At 43.5% G+C, this 16,930-nt stretch overlaps 2 protein-coding genes across 6 annotated transcripts in view; one reads left to right on the top strand and one right to left on the bottom strand.

Annotated features, from left to right (window-relative positions):
* LOC142579093 (box C/D snoRNA protein 1) overlaps positions 1-4,669 on the bottom strand; it is a 74,465-nt gene extending 69,796 nt beyond the window's left edge. The window contains exons 1-3 of one of the 4 annotated variants that reach the window (XM_075688971.1): positions 4,543-4,669; positions 4,253-4,425; positions 2,819-2,916 (exon numbers count right to left, since the gene is read on the bottom strand). In XM_075688971.1, the coding sequence (XP_075545086.1) occupies positions 2,819-2,916; positions 4,253-4,425; positions 4,543-4,559 (288 nt within the window). In that variant the 5' untranslated portion in view covers positions 4,560-4,669. The other 3 variants (XM_075688980.1, XM_075688963.1, XM_075688988.1) reach the window with 3 other exon arrangements.
* Positions 4,670-9,527: 4,858 nt separating this feature from the next.
* The window catches only part of LOC142579081 (uncharacterized), a 103,475-nt gene continuing 96,072 nt past the window's right edge, over positions 9,528-16,930 (top strand). The window contains exon 1 of one of the 2 annotated variants that reach the window (XM_075688942.1): positions 9,528-9,827. The gene's annotated coding sequence lies outside the window, so the exon portion shown is untranslated. The remainder of the gene's footprint in view (positions 9,828-16,930) is intronic. The other variant, XM_075688950.1, reaches the window with a different exon arrangement.

Genomic DNA, 16,930 nt, shown 5'->3' with positions numbered 1-16,930 from the left:
GTGCCATACTTCATAACTTCTGAGAGGGTTGCGTTTAATCATTGCCTCACATGGCACATCACATCATGGCAGAAGTATTAAACTTTAATTGAATTACGAGCTGTACATGCCAAAACCACAATCGGATTATGAGGCATGCTGTAATGGCAGACTCCAGATTAACTTGGCACCGTGGTGTTCTTTAATGTGTCCCTAAATCTAAGTGCAGAAGTGTTTATTTCGCCCCCGTCGAAATGCAACTGCCGTGGTTGAGATTACACCTGTGACCTGGAGCAATGCTAAAGTCGCAAAGCTACCATAGCAGGCACAGAAGTGTTCATTTTATGTGTGAACGCTTCCGTAGTGTCGCCTAGACCCTACAGTGCGCTTTAATACAGCTCTCTTTCAGCACACTCTGTACAAGTTGTCTGCTTGACAAATTTGCAAGGTGTTTATTTTTTAGAAATAGCAGAAATGTACCTTACCATGCCTTGAACTTATATTTACCCCATTTGCCTGCAACCATTGTTGCGTCCTCACGTGAGCTTTTCTGTATCCCCAACCCCTTGTATGGGAACTGCGAGCGATGAGTGGCAATGCTGTTATTCACTCGTTTCGCGACTGCATCGGTTCTACCTATTCTCTGCCTCCTCTCTACGATTCTATCTAGCTTCCCTCAGGAGTTGCACGTTAGTGGAAATGTAAGCACTGCAATTTCTATAATGCTTTCTCGGGGAGTCGTGGGCAATTACAGCTGTCAATGCGCAAGGAGCTCCCGAGGGAATTGTGCACATTCCACACGGTGAAAAGGTCCAAATGAGTTTCTCGCATTGCCTTTCCTCTCTGCCATGCTCCTGTCAAGTATACACACACTCTGAACCACCCCCCAACACTGTGCGCCAAACAGCAACAGCAGCAGCAGCAGTGGAATAGCCGAAGAAAATGGCAAAGGAAGCTTCACTTTAAACCCAGTGCCCAAAGCAACTAAGAAGCTGAATACCAATTCTTCCTTCTCCTATCTGTAGCGTAACTATGTCCTGTACGTACCTCATTTTTATGCCTTCCCTATTGCCTCCAAAGTGACTGTTCACATCTTCTCAGATGATTACTCTGCCCACCACAGCAGCTTGCTCCAACTTGCACTTGCACAGTGTCATTATTTTAACACTCTTGTCATAATACACTCAACCATCTCTTATAAGGGGCCCTGAAACACTTTTCTAACTAATAATACAATGGCCTCATTATTAAAGGATGCCATCTCACAAATCTCATGCTGCAAGAATTTTTCTATCATTCAAGTATAAGTGGAGTTATAGCATCGACATGCAGCTTTCTCTTTCTTTTCATCTCCACTAGTGCACTGAAAGCTACACAGGGGTGAAGCCAAAGGGGCCAAGCCCCCCTGAAAGGGGTCCTCGCGCACCCTTTGGCAGCCACGGTAGACTATGCTACACAGCACACCGCTGCCATCTTGGAGGCTCCGCACAGCAGACACAGCTACATGCAATTGTCGTATGTAGGCAGGCAAGGCAAAGATCAAATTATTTTTTTGTCTTTTTGAGATTGCACACATATATACGTTTGACTTACTTAACTAAAATTAGCAATTATGTATTACAGATAATGTTCTCCCTATCACAAAATCAGCCAATAGCTGCTGGTAGACCCAGCTGCTTGTGATGACACTGCGTGACAACATTGTGCAAGCAGCAGCAAGTTATTTTTTGCCGTTTTCAACATGAGATTGCAAATTCTTCACAGCATACAGTGCAATAATATTTGGCGCACATGTTCACAAGAACCTTTTGCACGGATAGGCAATTTTTTCTTACTGTGTTTGAAAAGTGTTTAAGGACACCTTGAACGTGTGTCAATAACTTGACTGCTACTCCTATTCCAATGCTTTTTTCTGCCAATATTGTAGAAGCATTTAGGTTCCAGCATAACACAAACGACAAAGAAAGCACTGGGTAAATCATTCCTTTGCCTTCCTTTTTCTCATTTGTGTGGTGTTGACCTGTTTTTTTTTTTAATAAACCTCCACTAACTTGGCCGATGCTGTTCTGCTATAGGAGTTGTAATCCTCCTTCACACAAATCCCTTTGCCTTGTATACTTTCCACACCGTACGTGTGCAACATCAACCATCCATCTCTCGAGTCATGTCATCCTTTCTCACCCTGTCATAGTTGCAACAAAGAGCAAAGGACCTTAAAGCAAAATTAAAGGTGACCTCACTCAGGAACGATCCACCTGCTTTTGATGCAATAGCTCCAACTTGTCGCTGCACAAGAGTAATTATGGTCATGTGCATCTATCAAATTTCAAAGACATCTGAAGTCAAGCCTCCCCCTTTACAAAGGCATGGGACAGGTCAGAAATCTAAGCCAAGTAGATCTGACCATAGGCAGAACACAATACAAGTGCTGCAAATGTCAATTTGTGCAGTCACCAGAGCAATACTCAATAAAGCATGATCCTGCACAGACAAGATAGTTTAGCAAAACCATGGCAAGAGCTCTGAGAGTACCACTAACCTTACAGGCCTGTGCAGTTGCTTTATAGTGCACATGGCTGCCTTGAGATGATGCAAGGCACATAAGCCACATCTAGTTCATATCATCAATAGATCATGATCAATGCTCGCCACAAAAGTCTCCTAAATCAACACAACTGCATTTGGCTGTTGTTGCTAGAATCCATTGCTCCAATGTTACAAAAAGTTTTAAAAAGCAGCAAGATTCATGAAAAATTCATTGAAGTATTCATTCATAAAGCATCTGTAAAAATGTTCCCATGCAACACATACTAATGGGCTAACGTAATGCATGACTCACTCCAGGCAGGCTCTTCTGTTGCGGATACACACCCAATGCTGGCTTGGTTCTGCATACACTATCAATGATTCTGGCAGATTCTTCAAGAAACCGGTAATCTGAACCAGAGAACAGTTCACAAAAGACGGTGATTTGTATGTGACTGACATGCAATCCATGTTACTTGAACCAGACAATTTAGATCAACAGGAAATAAATGCCCTGCACTGCTTTCAAAGCAGGTACTAGTGAGATTGTACTGCTAGCACAGAGTACATTAGATGCTCTACATCTCATTAACACGAAAATTTCTGACGCCACCGGCTCATGAGAACTGTCAATATACATTAATGCAGATTATGACAGGTGCATGCTGCTTCAATTGCATAAATGAATGTACACTCAGTAGCCCCAGAAGTTGGAGGTGGGAAGGATGCAGTAGCTATCCCAATCAGCAAGATAACTTCCCCTGCACACATTGGCCAGACATTGCAGTTTTGAGCCACTGCACCAGCCTTCCCTCTCATCAAGTACTTCCGAAAACCCTGTCTACGCAGACGAAGCATTTCAAGATTGCAGTGATGGCCTTTTGTTACACAGCCCTCAAGTATAACTGCTGAAAAAATGACAGGAACTAGTAAACTGATTACAATTACTTTTGATTATAAGTGCACAATTCAACATCAGCAGGTCGCACTTGCACATCACAAATGACTGGCCTGTCTGCATCTTCTGTCTCGTCTTTGTCTGTTACATTTATATACCAATTTTCTTCGTTTCCATCCTACTGCAGTAATTTGCACAGTAGCATGGAACCACTTCAATAAAGTATGAGCTCGCACACAATTTTCGTATTGCCTGGAAAATGTGCAGTGTGCGACCAAGAAATTGCGGCTTTATTTTTTTTTTCTCAACTTTCAATTATACACGTTTCTAGAGTAATACCAACTGCTTTTTAATCTGTTAAATCCTGCTACTACAGAAAATTTTCTCACGATAGAATGAAAAATGCGGCCATGCTAAGCTTACAAATGAACGTTTCACGAGGGATAAGAAAATGCAAAAAAAACCATCTCAATCGTCATCATGATAGGTGTGCACTGGATACTTTCTTGATTTCACTGCACGCACAGCATCATAGAAAATAAACCGCAAAAATGTTAGTAATTATTGTGCGAAACAAAACTTGCTACCTTCAGTTTATGAGCATAATCTAGCATAACGGCAGATGCGTACATCACTCAGCAGATATCCCTCGGATGGAATGTATGTTTCATATGCGAAAACGTATTTTCTGCAGGGCAAAAAAAAATCGCGTTAAACTACAGAGAGGAGGCAATTTCGCAAAGTAATCGGCACAACTGCGCAGTTTGTAATCCCGTGATGTTAATGTGCTAGACTTAGCAATGAAACCCAAGATCACTATTCTTCCATGAAAGAAATTCCATCACGTACCGCTAAGGAGATCCAAGTCTGTGAACCCGTCCAACGGGATGTAAGCCGTTTTGTCGCGGATTCCATCGCACTCGCCGATCTTTTTGTGCTGCTTCACACAAGGCAAGGAACACGAGCGGGCTGAACATTTTGGGCAGCAATACTTCGATGGCTTACCGCACTGCAGGCACGTTCTGCGAAGCAGGCCAGCACGTTTAGCGTCACCCATGAGGTTGCCCGGCATCGGCTGCCACGACCGCCACCAAATTCGCCGCTACCTAACAAAAACACAACGCACGTGCCTACCTTACCTTTCAGGCGCTGCCATGCTTGCTTTCCAATGACGTCAATGCCTTGTCAATGCTGCACCCATAGAGTTTCTCACTACATTACCTAGAGGGAAATCTGGCGCTGCTGCGCTGTGGTATGCATGGGAATGCTCGGGAATGCTGGTATATTGTGACTTCGGATTGGCATCGTTCTCGTAGAGACAGGACACCTTGAACATAGAGTTTCTCACTACATAGTGGAAACTCTATGGTTTTAACCTAGCTTAGGGTGCCTCGATGTCCTCCTCGCCCGCCGCTCCGTTCAGGGTGGAGACATTCTTTTACGGCGCCGGCGCCGCCAGAACCGGTTCATTCTAGCCACTGCCGCCATGTTCGTGCCCGCCGCGCGCGCTCCACGGTGCAGGTGGTAGGACGTTGCTGCGACGAGTTCTCTGGGTGTCGTCGGCACAAAATGCCCGGCTGCTGCGTGCCGTTGTGCAGAGATCACTCAGAGAAAGGTTGGCGAATGTTTCAGTTCCCAAGAGATCCAAAAAGAAGAATTTCGTGGACTGCAAGGATCAAGCGGGAGAAATGGCAGCCCACGAACACCTCGTGCATATGCAGTATGAGTACTGCTGCGCTTCGTGGGAATTATTTTTCCGACGTGGACTTTCTTAAGCGTTAGTGATGATCGAAGTAGATTGCGCATAATGTTTCCTGGTAGTTAACATTGGGCTGACAAGTAGATTACCAGTTAAGCAAACTATAGTAGCAGTAACATCAAAGTGTTTACAAAAAACATCTCGACTGCCTCCGTCATGTTCTGAAAACTTATGTGCGTGTCTGTGTTATTTATGGCGTGGTGTGTTGCGCGTTCGTTGATGTTTTTCAGCTTTTCGGTGCTGCAGGCGAATCAACTTGAGTCGTTTATCTCGATCTTCCTGACGGTGCATGACAACCAGGAAAAAGCTGTGTTGAATGGTGCGCCCAAAGTTCGTCAGTGTTCTGACACCCTGTAGTATAACCATTGCTAACTAACGTTACTTGTACGCTACTCGCACGTGCGGAATCGTTTGTGTAACATAATAGTGCGGTTTTAAATGTCGCAGTTGCAGTAAAGTTCGGAAAATGTTTAGGCACGTACGAAACACAGCAATTGTTGGCGTGCGACCACTGGTCATGTCTTGCGAAGAAAATAAATTTTACGACTTTCTATGAACGCGCAGGCTCATTTCGAAGAGGACAGCTTCGAGCAAAACAGAGCAGACGGATGGAAAAAACTAAAGCCAAATGCGGTGCCGACAGTGTTTTCCTTCAGACGTAAGTTGTTCAATTTTTCAGCGTGTTCCTTTTTCATCTCTCGGTAGGAGGTGGGGGAGGGGTCGTTCTTAAATTGTTGCTACGTAACTTAATTATATAGGAACAAGGGCGCCGGGCACGAAAAATTAGTGACCCTGACCGAAAATGACATTTTGTCGCTCTACAGGAGTTCTAAATGTGCAACGAATGTAACAAGCGTGCTTTGGACAGAAAAGTGAAAAGACAATAAGAAAGCCGTTCGTGGCACGTACCGCTGTGGCGTAATGCTGTTTATGGGATGCATTTTGATGATATCCTTTGTTTTCGCAGCTTTGCCTCGTCACAGAAAGGCACCAAAGGATAGGGCTGGACCCGCTGTCCTCTCGGCCCTACCTGAAGATCAACACGACATAGCCACTGATGATCATGCAGCTGCGATGGACCCAGTGTCGTCACCAGGCAGGTTTGAGCTGACTCAAGGACAGAATTGCAGCCCACACGACGCCAGCTCAAGTGCACTGGTAGCAAACAAAGCAGGTCTGCAAGTCTCAGCCAGTGGAAAGAATGCTGGGGTCTCTGACCTGCAGTCTGTTTGTACCTCTTGCGCAGAATTAAGTAAGCAGCTCGCAGACCTGACACGGAAATACTGCGAACTTCAAGAATTGCATACCCAGGCAAACTCAACAATCCAAGGTCTCTGAAAAAAAGCTAAGAAGCTCGAAGCTAACATCGAAACATTCGGAAAGAACATGAAGTTCCAATTAACGAAGACCAAACACAGGCACTGTCGCGCAACAGCAACAAAGGGAGTACTTGGTCTCTGCAAAGTGTAAAGCAAGCACTTCAAATTAAATTTTCATGCGGGACGTCCGGCTATGAAACCTTAAGGAAACTCGGGTATCCGCTGCCAACTCACAGAACTCTGGCGCGTCGCCTACAGGCACTCAGTTTTCTGCCCGGTATCCTGACTGACGTGATCGACCTGCTAAAAACGAAAGCGGAGGGTATGCAAGACATTGAAAAAGACTGTGTTCTGCTACTAGACGAGATGGAGATTGCCAGGGGCTATGAGCTTGATCGCGCTAGATGTTGTTCTTGGGGGAACAACTTTACCTGCAAAGCCAGATGAACCTGCCCACCATGCCTTGGTGTTCATGATAGGGGGTCTTAACCGGCGGTGGAAACAAGTGATTGCCTATCACCTTACTGAAAGGAGCATAGACGGCCTTATTCTCAAAGACTACATATTGAATATCGTGAAACTTTGCGCAGATATCTCCCTGAAGATCCGCGTCGTCACTTCGGATATGGGTTCTTCCAACAGGGCAATGTGGCGTGAGTTTTGCTTCTCTAGCCACAGGAACTCCAACACCATATGCTCGATACCACACCCTTGTCTAGAAGACAAAGAACTCTTCTTCACTGCAGATGCTGCACACGTACTTAAGAACATCAGGGGCCAACTTTTGAGTTCTGTCGTTTTCACCATTAGTGATGCAACCAAGTGTCCACATGACCTACCCTCAAGGGAAGTAAAACTTGAGCACGTGCGCGCAGTGGTAGACTTTGACAAAAAACGGGAGCTCAAAGTCGCACCAAAGCTCTCGGAGATCCACGTGTCGAACGGGCATTTTACGAAGATGAAGGTGGGAGTGGCTGTTCAGTTTTTTCGAGAAGCCCCTGCCGGGATTCGGTACTTGATAAAGAAGATCTTGGATCCGGAGGCGGAAACTACAGCGTGGTTTTTAGAGCTTGTCTTTAAGTGGTATGCTCTTATGTCATCACGACACCCATCAACTGCCTTGAGTCTTGAACACATGGACAAATATCACGCAGCCATAGACGTGTTGTGCTTGGCGTCTGAGACCATTCGGGGAACAAACATGGGGAGCACATCCCTATGGAAGTCCTCACAGGCGGGTTTCTTGATAGCCATAGCCGTGATCATTCGTCTACAGGTTGTCCTTCTAAGAAGTGAAGGCTACAAGTTCTTCCTCACGAGCCGATTGCTCCAGGACTGCTTGGAAAATCTTTTTTCGGTTATACGTCTCAGGAAGCCTGTTCCAAGCGCCTACGATATGAAGTGTGCGTTGAAGCTTGTTTGTGTCAGCCAATTCTTCCACACACCGTCAACGACTAGCTACGATGTCGATGACACACAGTACCTGATCGACCTGCTGTCGGCAGGTATGCAAGAAGAAGCGGCAGCCGAGATTGAAGCTATCGACGACGCGGAGATCCCGTTTGTCGAAGAGCTAACATTAGCTGAGTGCGAGATTTTGTTTCATATCGGTGAGTTTCTTATAAAAGGGATCCTCAAATCTATTGGCCACTGCGAGCAGTGCAAGCCTGCATTGTTAGGCTCAAGCAGCAGTGAGCATGCGTACTTGACGTCCCTCAAGGAATACGTCTCTGAAGGCAGCAACCTTCATTACCGAAGCGATGCAGTCATGCTAGTTCTGAAATCTTGCGAGGAACATTTTAATGGTATCACCACCTGGACGGAAAGCGTTTGCACCATGAAATCTCCTTTGAAGGCTGTAACCGCATACTTGACAAAGATGTTGCGGTGGGGCGTAACGGGCGCCTGTCAGGAACACAAAGAAACAGTGGAAAAGCTCCTTGTGTCAAACTACGCGAGACTGAGGCTGCGTGTGCACCTGCGTCAAGCCCCGGCAACGGGACTTGACGGGCATGCAAGCAAGACGTGTGCAGGAGTGAGCCTACAGTGAACACTGAAATTAAATTTTAATGCATATCGCCAGAATTCAAAAACTTTCGTTTCATTTGTGTTACTCTTTTAATATAGTTTTCATTAATGTGTTTATTCTTACTTTTCGGTGCGTGCTGATTTTTCACGTTGTGTCTGTACAAGTTTTCCGCTTTTTTTTCAACTTCTCGAGCTGAGCTGTAAGCTGACATTCTAATTTATTTTGTTCGAGTTAATTCAAGGCTTCTTTGTAGGTTCTGGTCGTTGGTCTGAGATCTACGAAAGACCTGTGGCAACTGACACCTCCTGACAGCTGACATAATAAAATCCTGCATGGCGACCCAAACGTCGTGACCGAAATCACGTATCTACTCGTCACTGATTGACCTCTTTTTTTTACCACCGGCATCTTCTTATGCAATAGGAATTTCCAGGGCTGCATACCAACATGCTCACAAGCAACACAGGTTCACGGCGTAACTCTTCGCGAAGAATAGAAATGCTGGCAGCGTAGCAATTCTTGCATTCCTCTATGAACGCTTGTGTTAAACGCATCATTTCCCGCTGTGAAACAAAGTGATTGCCGCGCAACTTAATTTCTGTATTTACAGTTCGTAAACAAAACACGCCAGGCCGCTGATCAGTGGTTGCAACGCGTTTTACGAGGGTACTTCCAGACGACAGCATTAAAACGACACTAATAGAAACAGGAAGTCGAGCTAGCATAAAAGAGGGGCCTTAGGGAATGCGCACATACTTTTTTGGTGCAAAAATATTTCTTAATAGTAGAGAAATTCGTAATCGAAGTAATCAAAAAGCGCATTGCTTCGGTCAAACCGCTCATCCACACGCGCGCCAACAACGCGCCGCTCGCAGCGGGCAAGAACATGGCGGACGCCGCAGCAGACGACGCACTTGTCTCCACCCTGAACGGAGCGGCGGGCGAGGAGTACATCGAGGCACCCCTATGAGGCACCCTAACCTAGCTGCACGAGCTACGCCATCTAACGAATACCCTGAGAAGTTCCATGCGCTTCCGCCACTTCCGCTGCTTACTTTAGTACCAGTTTCTCTTCTACCTTGAAGCTGTTGGAAATACTCTACGGGCAACATACAGCCACTACGGCTACGGGTGTTACGGCCTGCTACCTGCGTGCCCGCTTCTACGGTACTGTGTATTAAGAGTGTACTAGGTTACGTGAAGGTGGTTACGCACAACGTTGCAGGGGCGCATACCTAGGTATAATCCATAGGTATTCCGTTCCAGTCGAAGTTGCACCCGCTTGAGGGATGGTCTTTACCTGTTTCATGTAACTAGGTGAGGATCTTCGCACTTTACGTTTCATGCGTTCTTGATTGTTTTACGTATAGCGAAGTAGTGATTAAACCTGACATTTGGCATGAGTACCACCTGCTAAAGCATTGATATCTGACGGGAGTTTATCTGCTATGACAAAGCCGCTAATGTTCGTGGATTGTTTACGTAAATAGCAGAACCTGTGCGGGTACTTGTGGGTCTTCGTGCTGTTTATATGCGTGTCACTTCATGCTTCCCCTTAGCTGCGTCTAAAAATGTGTCTCAATTTACATTTCGTTGAAAATCCTGTGTCCTGGTAGGTGCCGGTCGGGTGCGAAGTGTTGCATGTGATAATGTTTTGATTTCTTTACCAGCGTCAAGTTCGAGGAAACTTTTGTTATTTTATTTTTCTACATGTCATGCTACTGTTGTCGTCCTGTGTGTTACCAAGGCTTACGTATTTAATGTTCTGGGTAATGTTTAGGCAAGAGAGCCCTGATGTTTTCGTGACAGTTAGCGGGGTTGTCCGAAAAGTTAACGGGGACACGTCGCGGTACCGATCACAAAACTTGGTCTTGTTATCACGTTTAGTGGGGCACTAAATCGCTGAAACTTCGCGCGCTGAGGCTGTCTTGTTTCTGAATGGCAGGGCAATCATTATTCTATCACAAGCCCGCCAAGGAAAAGTTAGATGATAAATGTCTGGTGATAAATTACCACAGAACACTAAACGCCGTTGTCTGGGCATAATGCTGCTCGAGCACTGTGCAACCACCAGTGTCATCCACAGGTAATGTGCGAGCATACATTTGTTACCGGTGTCACATGACCACTTTTGATCCTGATCAAGCCCGATCCGGATCGAAATTCACGACTGCGATTGGCTCCCTCGCGCAGCTTGCGCAAAGGAGCCAATCACGACCGAAGAATTCGATCCGGATCGGGCTTGATAGCGATCAAAAATGCGCCGTGTGACACCCGTCTTTAAAAAAGTTTTTAAAATAGTTCATGAGGGTACCATATCTCTTGCCCCCTGTGATCCCTCTGAGCATTTATGTTTGTACAGTTCCAGCGCTAAACTCTGTTTGTCTGTGTAGAATGTGTAAAATACAAAGAGCCTTGAGTGCCTCTTTCTCTGTTACATTAGTCTGTGAATCAATTGCAATGAGCAGCATAGTGAAGCCGTATTTGTCTGTGACTAATGTTGTGATCACATGTGTTGAAATATTGTAAAAAAAAAGTAAGAAATTAAACTGAGTAGAAATAGAAAGTTATGCTTCAGTTATACAGTCTTATTTCTTTATGCATGTCTTAACAAAGCACATTAAATGCCCCCCCACCCCCCCATTTTTGTTTCGTTGCAGGCTCTATTAGTGTACACTTATACTAACAATTCTTTCCTTTCTTTTTTTCAAGTTGTGCAGTATTGGTAGCTTGTTCTCATAATACACATTGTTATCTTTGACAAACTTGGTTTGGAGCCTAGTGAGTCATGTGGCCAAGTTTAATTATTTTGAAGAAAAAGTGCATTTGTTTGTGCTAATTACTGCATTAATGATGAGAACGCATAACCTAAAAAAAACTGAAATAATAACTCTGAGAAAACATGATACACTACATTAGATGCTAGGCGAAAAGATTTTTTCTCTCTTGTATTTTTTTGTTGTTTGCCTTCAAGATTGTCAGTGAGGTAAGGGGTACGCACATATTTGTGCATAGGCAAAAAAAAAAAAAACAATGAAATTAAAAATGCAAGATGTCATAAAAGATGGAATGACAGTAATGTGAGGTCAGTGCTATATATGCAAGGCAGGTTAGAGAATGCACCTCTAAAGTCACTTCTACCAAAACTAGTGATAGTGCTGTTAGGTACTGTTCCAACATACGGACATGCATAGTAAAAGTGAATCTTGGAAAGATATTTTCTGGGTGGAGTTTATACATACATATCTTATGATAATGGTTGAATGCATGCAAAAATGTTAATTGTTAGTTGAAAATGGGAGAAATTGTTAGTTGTCAGTATTCAAGAATGGAGTTATTATATCTCATAGGGTAATCACGAATGACGTACATTTCTGCTATCTGAAAGAATTAATCTTGTTAAAATTAATACAGATAATCGCTCAGCTTTTGCAGCAGCCTACTTTGCCTTTGTTTTTCTGTACTCAGCTCATGTAGTGAGAGAAGTGAACTATTTGAGAGCTAACTTTGAAATTTTATTGTGAAAGGCACTTAAATTGGAAGCCTTTGGTTGTGGCCTCAATTTTTTCGCCTCATTAGTTTGTAATTCTTCCATCATTCTTGTTTCAGCTAATTTTATTTTCCTGTTTCATTCACTTCTGCATATAACATGTCTGTTATACTGGCGATAATGGTTTGAGGCAGCATCTGGAAAAGTGGTGCCCAAGTACTGTGCTGCTGTTTTTATTGATGCTTAGCTGGAAGTCTTGCATACTATGCAACAAATGGAGCGTGTGTTGTCCTTGACAGTCCATCCTCGGTGAGTCTGTGGGCAAAGAAGGGTTAGGGTCATGTGGAGAGAGAGGGAGGAGTGGGTTGGGATGTGCAGGATATTTGCCTAGGTTCTTCATGCTGAGCGCCTCGCTCAGGGACCTCTCTGAATGGTGAGTCACTTTGTGTGAAGAGAGTGTTCGAGGTGCAGTATGAGTCACTATGTGCAGTGACTCATTTCTTTCTCACTGCAGCTCTGCTGAAAGTAAATTAGGCATTTTAATTGATTTTTTTTCTTTAATGCTCATTGTATTATGTAAACTGCCAGGATGTTATGCTGGTAGGCATACTACAAGGAAGAGTAGGCATATTGATTGCATCATAGTGTAGTTTAACTTATACTGTGGTTTGCCCACGTGAGATTCTCCATCTTCACCTTAACCACTACTACTATGCAGCAAATCATGAGGAAATATAATCAAGCTTCTTAGATAAAGGTACATTGTTCTCTAGGGCAAAGATAAATGTTCTGCCTAAGCCACCATCTATATTTAGAAAACAAGTACGTTTCAACCAATACTATAACTTCACCACCTGTCGCTGATAATTAAAGATTCCTTAAGCTTTTCAAGACAAGTAAATATAATTCTTATTCTCCTCTTTTCATGTGAGCTTGTGAACATTCACTTATATTCCAGGTGTACTTATATTTTTAATTATACAGTAGATTAGCTTGTCACTTTGCTGTTTTCATGCCTCGGAAAGAATAAAGTGAAATGACAACCTTGTGTGAGATATACTTAATTGAATTAGCAGTGTTCATGTGCAAAAGTTGGAAATGTATTGAAAATAGTATATCATGAGCGTCTTTTATTATGTTGAGTAAAGCAGGTCAGCTGCATTCATTGTATACAGCATGGTTTCTTTAACAGGCCGTTTAACAATTGAAGGGCTCGTCCACACCAGCGACTTGCAGCAGAGGTCGCGCAACCAGGCCAGTGTGAATGTGTCCTAACACTAATTAATGCTGGCCCTGTTTTTCTTTGTTGTAGTTGCATTATTTGCACTTAAATGACAGCAAACTTACAGAAAGAAAGAGTGAAAACAAACCAGTAAGTTTGCATAATCAATGCTAAAATGTGTTCATGTTACCTTTGGTTGGAAACCTTTCCAAAGTACCAAGAAATTAACCAAAATAAGTGTTCACCAAAAGTGACTCAACTCAGTGAAAAAAAAATTCTTAATAGGCTCTAAGGCAGAGCAAGGTAACAGGTATAATTTGCAGCATTTTTGTGTTGTAATTGCATTTGCATTTATGTTCTAGGTGAAAAAGCTACTAAGCATTTGAGAAAATGTTGTGCTACATTTGTTTGCCAAGTAATAGAGAATGCAGGGGCTCTATTCTCGGCCTTTAATGGCAGTGCTTTCACTTTCTCCTGATGTAACGTCTGTAAACACAATGCCTCACTGCAGTAATGGACATACATTGACTTCACATCATTTCTGCTGTAGCCATGCACCTGAATGCTGCAGGGCATAAAATTATTTGCTGTATGTGTTGTTCACCTACAGGTTTCTTTCGTCACACCTGTAGTTGCTGGTTTGGTGTGTTTTTAAGCCACTGTCCTGGAAGAGAAGATTATACCCGTGCCACATGGGCACAGAAAATGGCATTAACTTCCTAATGCCTTATTATTTAATGTCATTTGCGTGGTGCCACACGAGCAAATCAAATGGCATTCGCCTTTATGCCATTCATTATTTAATGCATTTGCCAGAACTCATTCGACTGATAAATGCGTACTCTCAACCCCGTAGCTTTGCAAGCCACGGTGTCGAGAGTACGCATTTCGTAGTGTAAGTAAAGTATTTGAAACGTTTAAACATGTTAGAAAACATTTATGTGTAACATTGAAGTACAATCGGCAGTTTTACGAGAAGAAACCTTTTCATTTATATTAAACAGTCTTTGAGAACACAAGGATGGTTGCAGCTAGCGAAGCTGCGCAAGAGGTTGGCAACCTGTGAAGCAGACGAAAGTCACTTGGGGATGGGTTGTATTGGTGCGTGCAGGCCGTTCACATGCACTCTTTGTGCTTACTGATTCCACATGCTAAAACGAACTTCCTCAGGTCGGCATTGCGACGGTCTCACTGCAGCAGGTGCCATTTTGTTCCTGGGCTTCGGATTTGACATACATTGGCCACAGTTGCTATGGTCAATTCTAAAAGACAGCAAGAAACTCAAGCTAACCGTGCATAGTATGCTTAGTTTTATATTTCACTGTTTATTATGACAGTTTAAACTTGTAAATGCATATAAATTTTTTAATTCGTACCCTAACATTGCTCACTCCAGAAGACACTGTCATCGACATCATCGGGTCAAATGTCATTAAATTTGGATGTGTGGCAGCTCTGTCGAAAAAAATGTCATTCAGGAACTTATGGCCTTAACTACTGAATGCCATTTTCTGTACCTGTGTGGCACGGGTATTAAGTTGAGAATATGGTCCTGTACAAACCACATAATTATTTGACATTTGCAACCTTCTATCTGCAGCTACGAATAGTTGCTGCAAGCTGATTGCATGCTGCCAGCTGTATGTGCAGGTGGATTAAATATCCAAGTATTTCATCCTCTTAAATGTGTAAATGTAACCGCCTTAAACCTAACCAACTACAACCAGTAGATGTTTTCAATGAACTTTAGCTAAACATGTTGATACAGTTGAGCTTTCAGCTTTATATCCCTAATTAGTGTTCTGTTGTATTACAGTAGTAATGAATACGGTCTTGGTGCATATAGCCGTGGCGGTTGCTGTGCCACAAAAATCCTCATTTTACTGTTACATAGTTTTATACATAAGATATAATCATGCACACATGTACGTACACACTTTTAGCTTCACACAAACACTGGAAAAAAAGCAAAGTACATCCTAAAAATAAGACCGCAAATGCTAAACTCAAATTATAATGTACAATACTACTGGTAAAATTTTATTGACCACAGAGCTTTGAAGTGAACAGCTTAAGTAGCTCACAGTGGAGGCACACAGCAGGCAGTTAAGCAGTATGTTGCAGTAAAGGAAAAGTGTACTTACTCTTTCCTGGATGCATGCATTGCCTGTGTGGAAATTTGGTTGTTCACAGCTTCACTTCACAGTTCACACCTCACTCGCCCTTCCTCATTTCTTCAGCTTACACGGGCACTACACTTCACTTGCACTACATCAACCTGCACATGACATAAATTCTCGTCGAGTTGGAACAGTGCATCAATGTCAACAGCACCATTCACAAGGCATTGTTGTGTTCTGCAAGTGCCACTTTTTTGGTTGCCTAAAACATCACTACTCATAAAACCGCAACCAACATTGTCTGGTCCTTTAATATACTGTACAGAGAACTTATACTCTTGTAGCGCTAGGCTCCAGCACATAACTATGGCGTGGTTGTACTTTACACGGTTCGTTACTCTAGTGGCTGATGGTCAGTTTGCACAACAGAATGAGTCCGATACAAATAAATATGAAATCATTTTACCACCCACGCTAAGGCGTAACATTCCTTCTCTATTGTAGCATAGTTTCTTTCACAGTCATTTAATGTCTGGCTTGCATACAGGACAGGGTGCAATACACCATCAGCTTCCTACAACAGCACAGGCCCTACACACCCTTCTGATGCATGTGTTCGTAGAACAAACTTTTTGCTGAGATCTGGTGCCAACAGAACTGCGGGGGTTCAGCCATACATTTCTTCAGTCGTTCAAATGCGTGTTGATGGCATTCTAACCAGGGTAATATATTCAGAGCGTTCTTTTTTATGAGATTGGTAAGGGGACTGACTATCTCTGCCTACTGAGGGATAAACTCTCTCTAGTAGCCTGTCAGGCCCAAGAAGGACCTCAACTGCTTCTAATTCAATGCTCTGGCCCACATCGTGTCTTCTCCACGGTGTCTGCATGGGCCGCAACTTGGCCCATGCCCAGTGTGTGACCAAGGAATGTAATTGCATGGAACCCACTTAGGCATTTGTTTGGCTTCACCGTAACATAACACCTCCTGTAACATTTCCAAGTGCTCTTGCCAAGTATCCGTCAATACTAGGAGATCATCTATATAGTGCTCCACATTGTGTAGTCCGTGAAGTAATATTTGTATTAGCTTAGGAAAAGTCTGCGAAACAGTCTTGAGTCCATATGGCATGACCCTGAATTGAAATAACCCCGCACAAATGAGAAGGCCGTTTTACAGCAAAGCTGTTAAGCTCTCGTTGGTCGGCGTTTTTCTTGTCCATGTCTGTGGGCAAAAATGTGGGCCGATCCCGAAGGTAGTGCAATACCGGGCTGACCTGCGGCAGAGTTGGACCAGGCTTCAAGCACTCAGCAAAGTGAATTGAAAAGGCATACAGTCTTTGGAATTTTGATTACGACGTACAGAACAGCATTTGTTTCAATAAATAATAACAAGTACAAAAGAAGCATCTGAACCATATAATTGATAAGGCCTCCTGATAACAATGTGAAGCATGTAGTGCTCCCCGCGTACATTTCCTGGTAAAGATTACTGTTGCACAAGCTGCTGCAGCTATGGCAGCTTGCGACGTGGAGAATGAAGTCGCTAACCTTTCATATATAAATGAACCAGCCTAGCAACTGATTTC

This window comes from Dermacentor variabilis, chromosome 1 (assembly GCF_050947875.1).
Source record: "Dermacentor variabilis isolate Ectoservices chromosome 1, ASM5094787v1, whole genome shotgun sequence".
NCBI lineage: Eukaryota > Metazoa > Arthropoda > Arachnida > Ixodida > Ixodidae > Dermacentor > Dermacentor variabilis.
The sequence above is the reverse complement of the archived record's forward strand: the minus strand, read 5'-3'. Positions and strand labels throughout refer to the sequence as shown.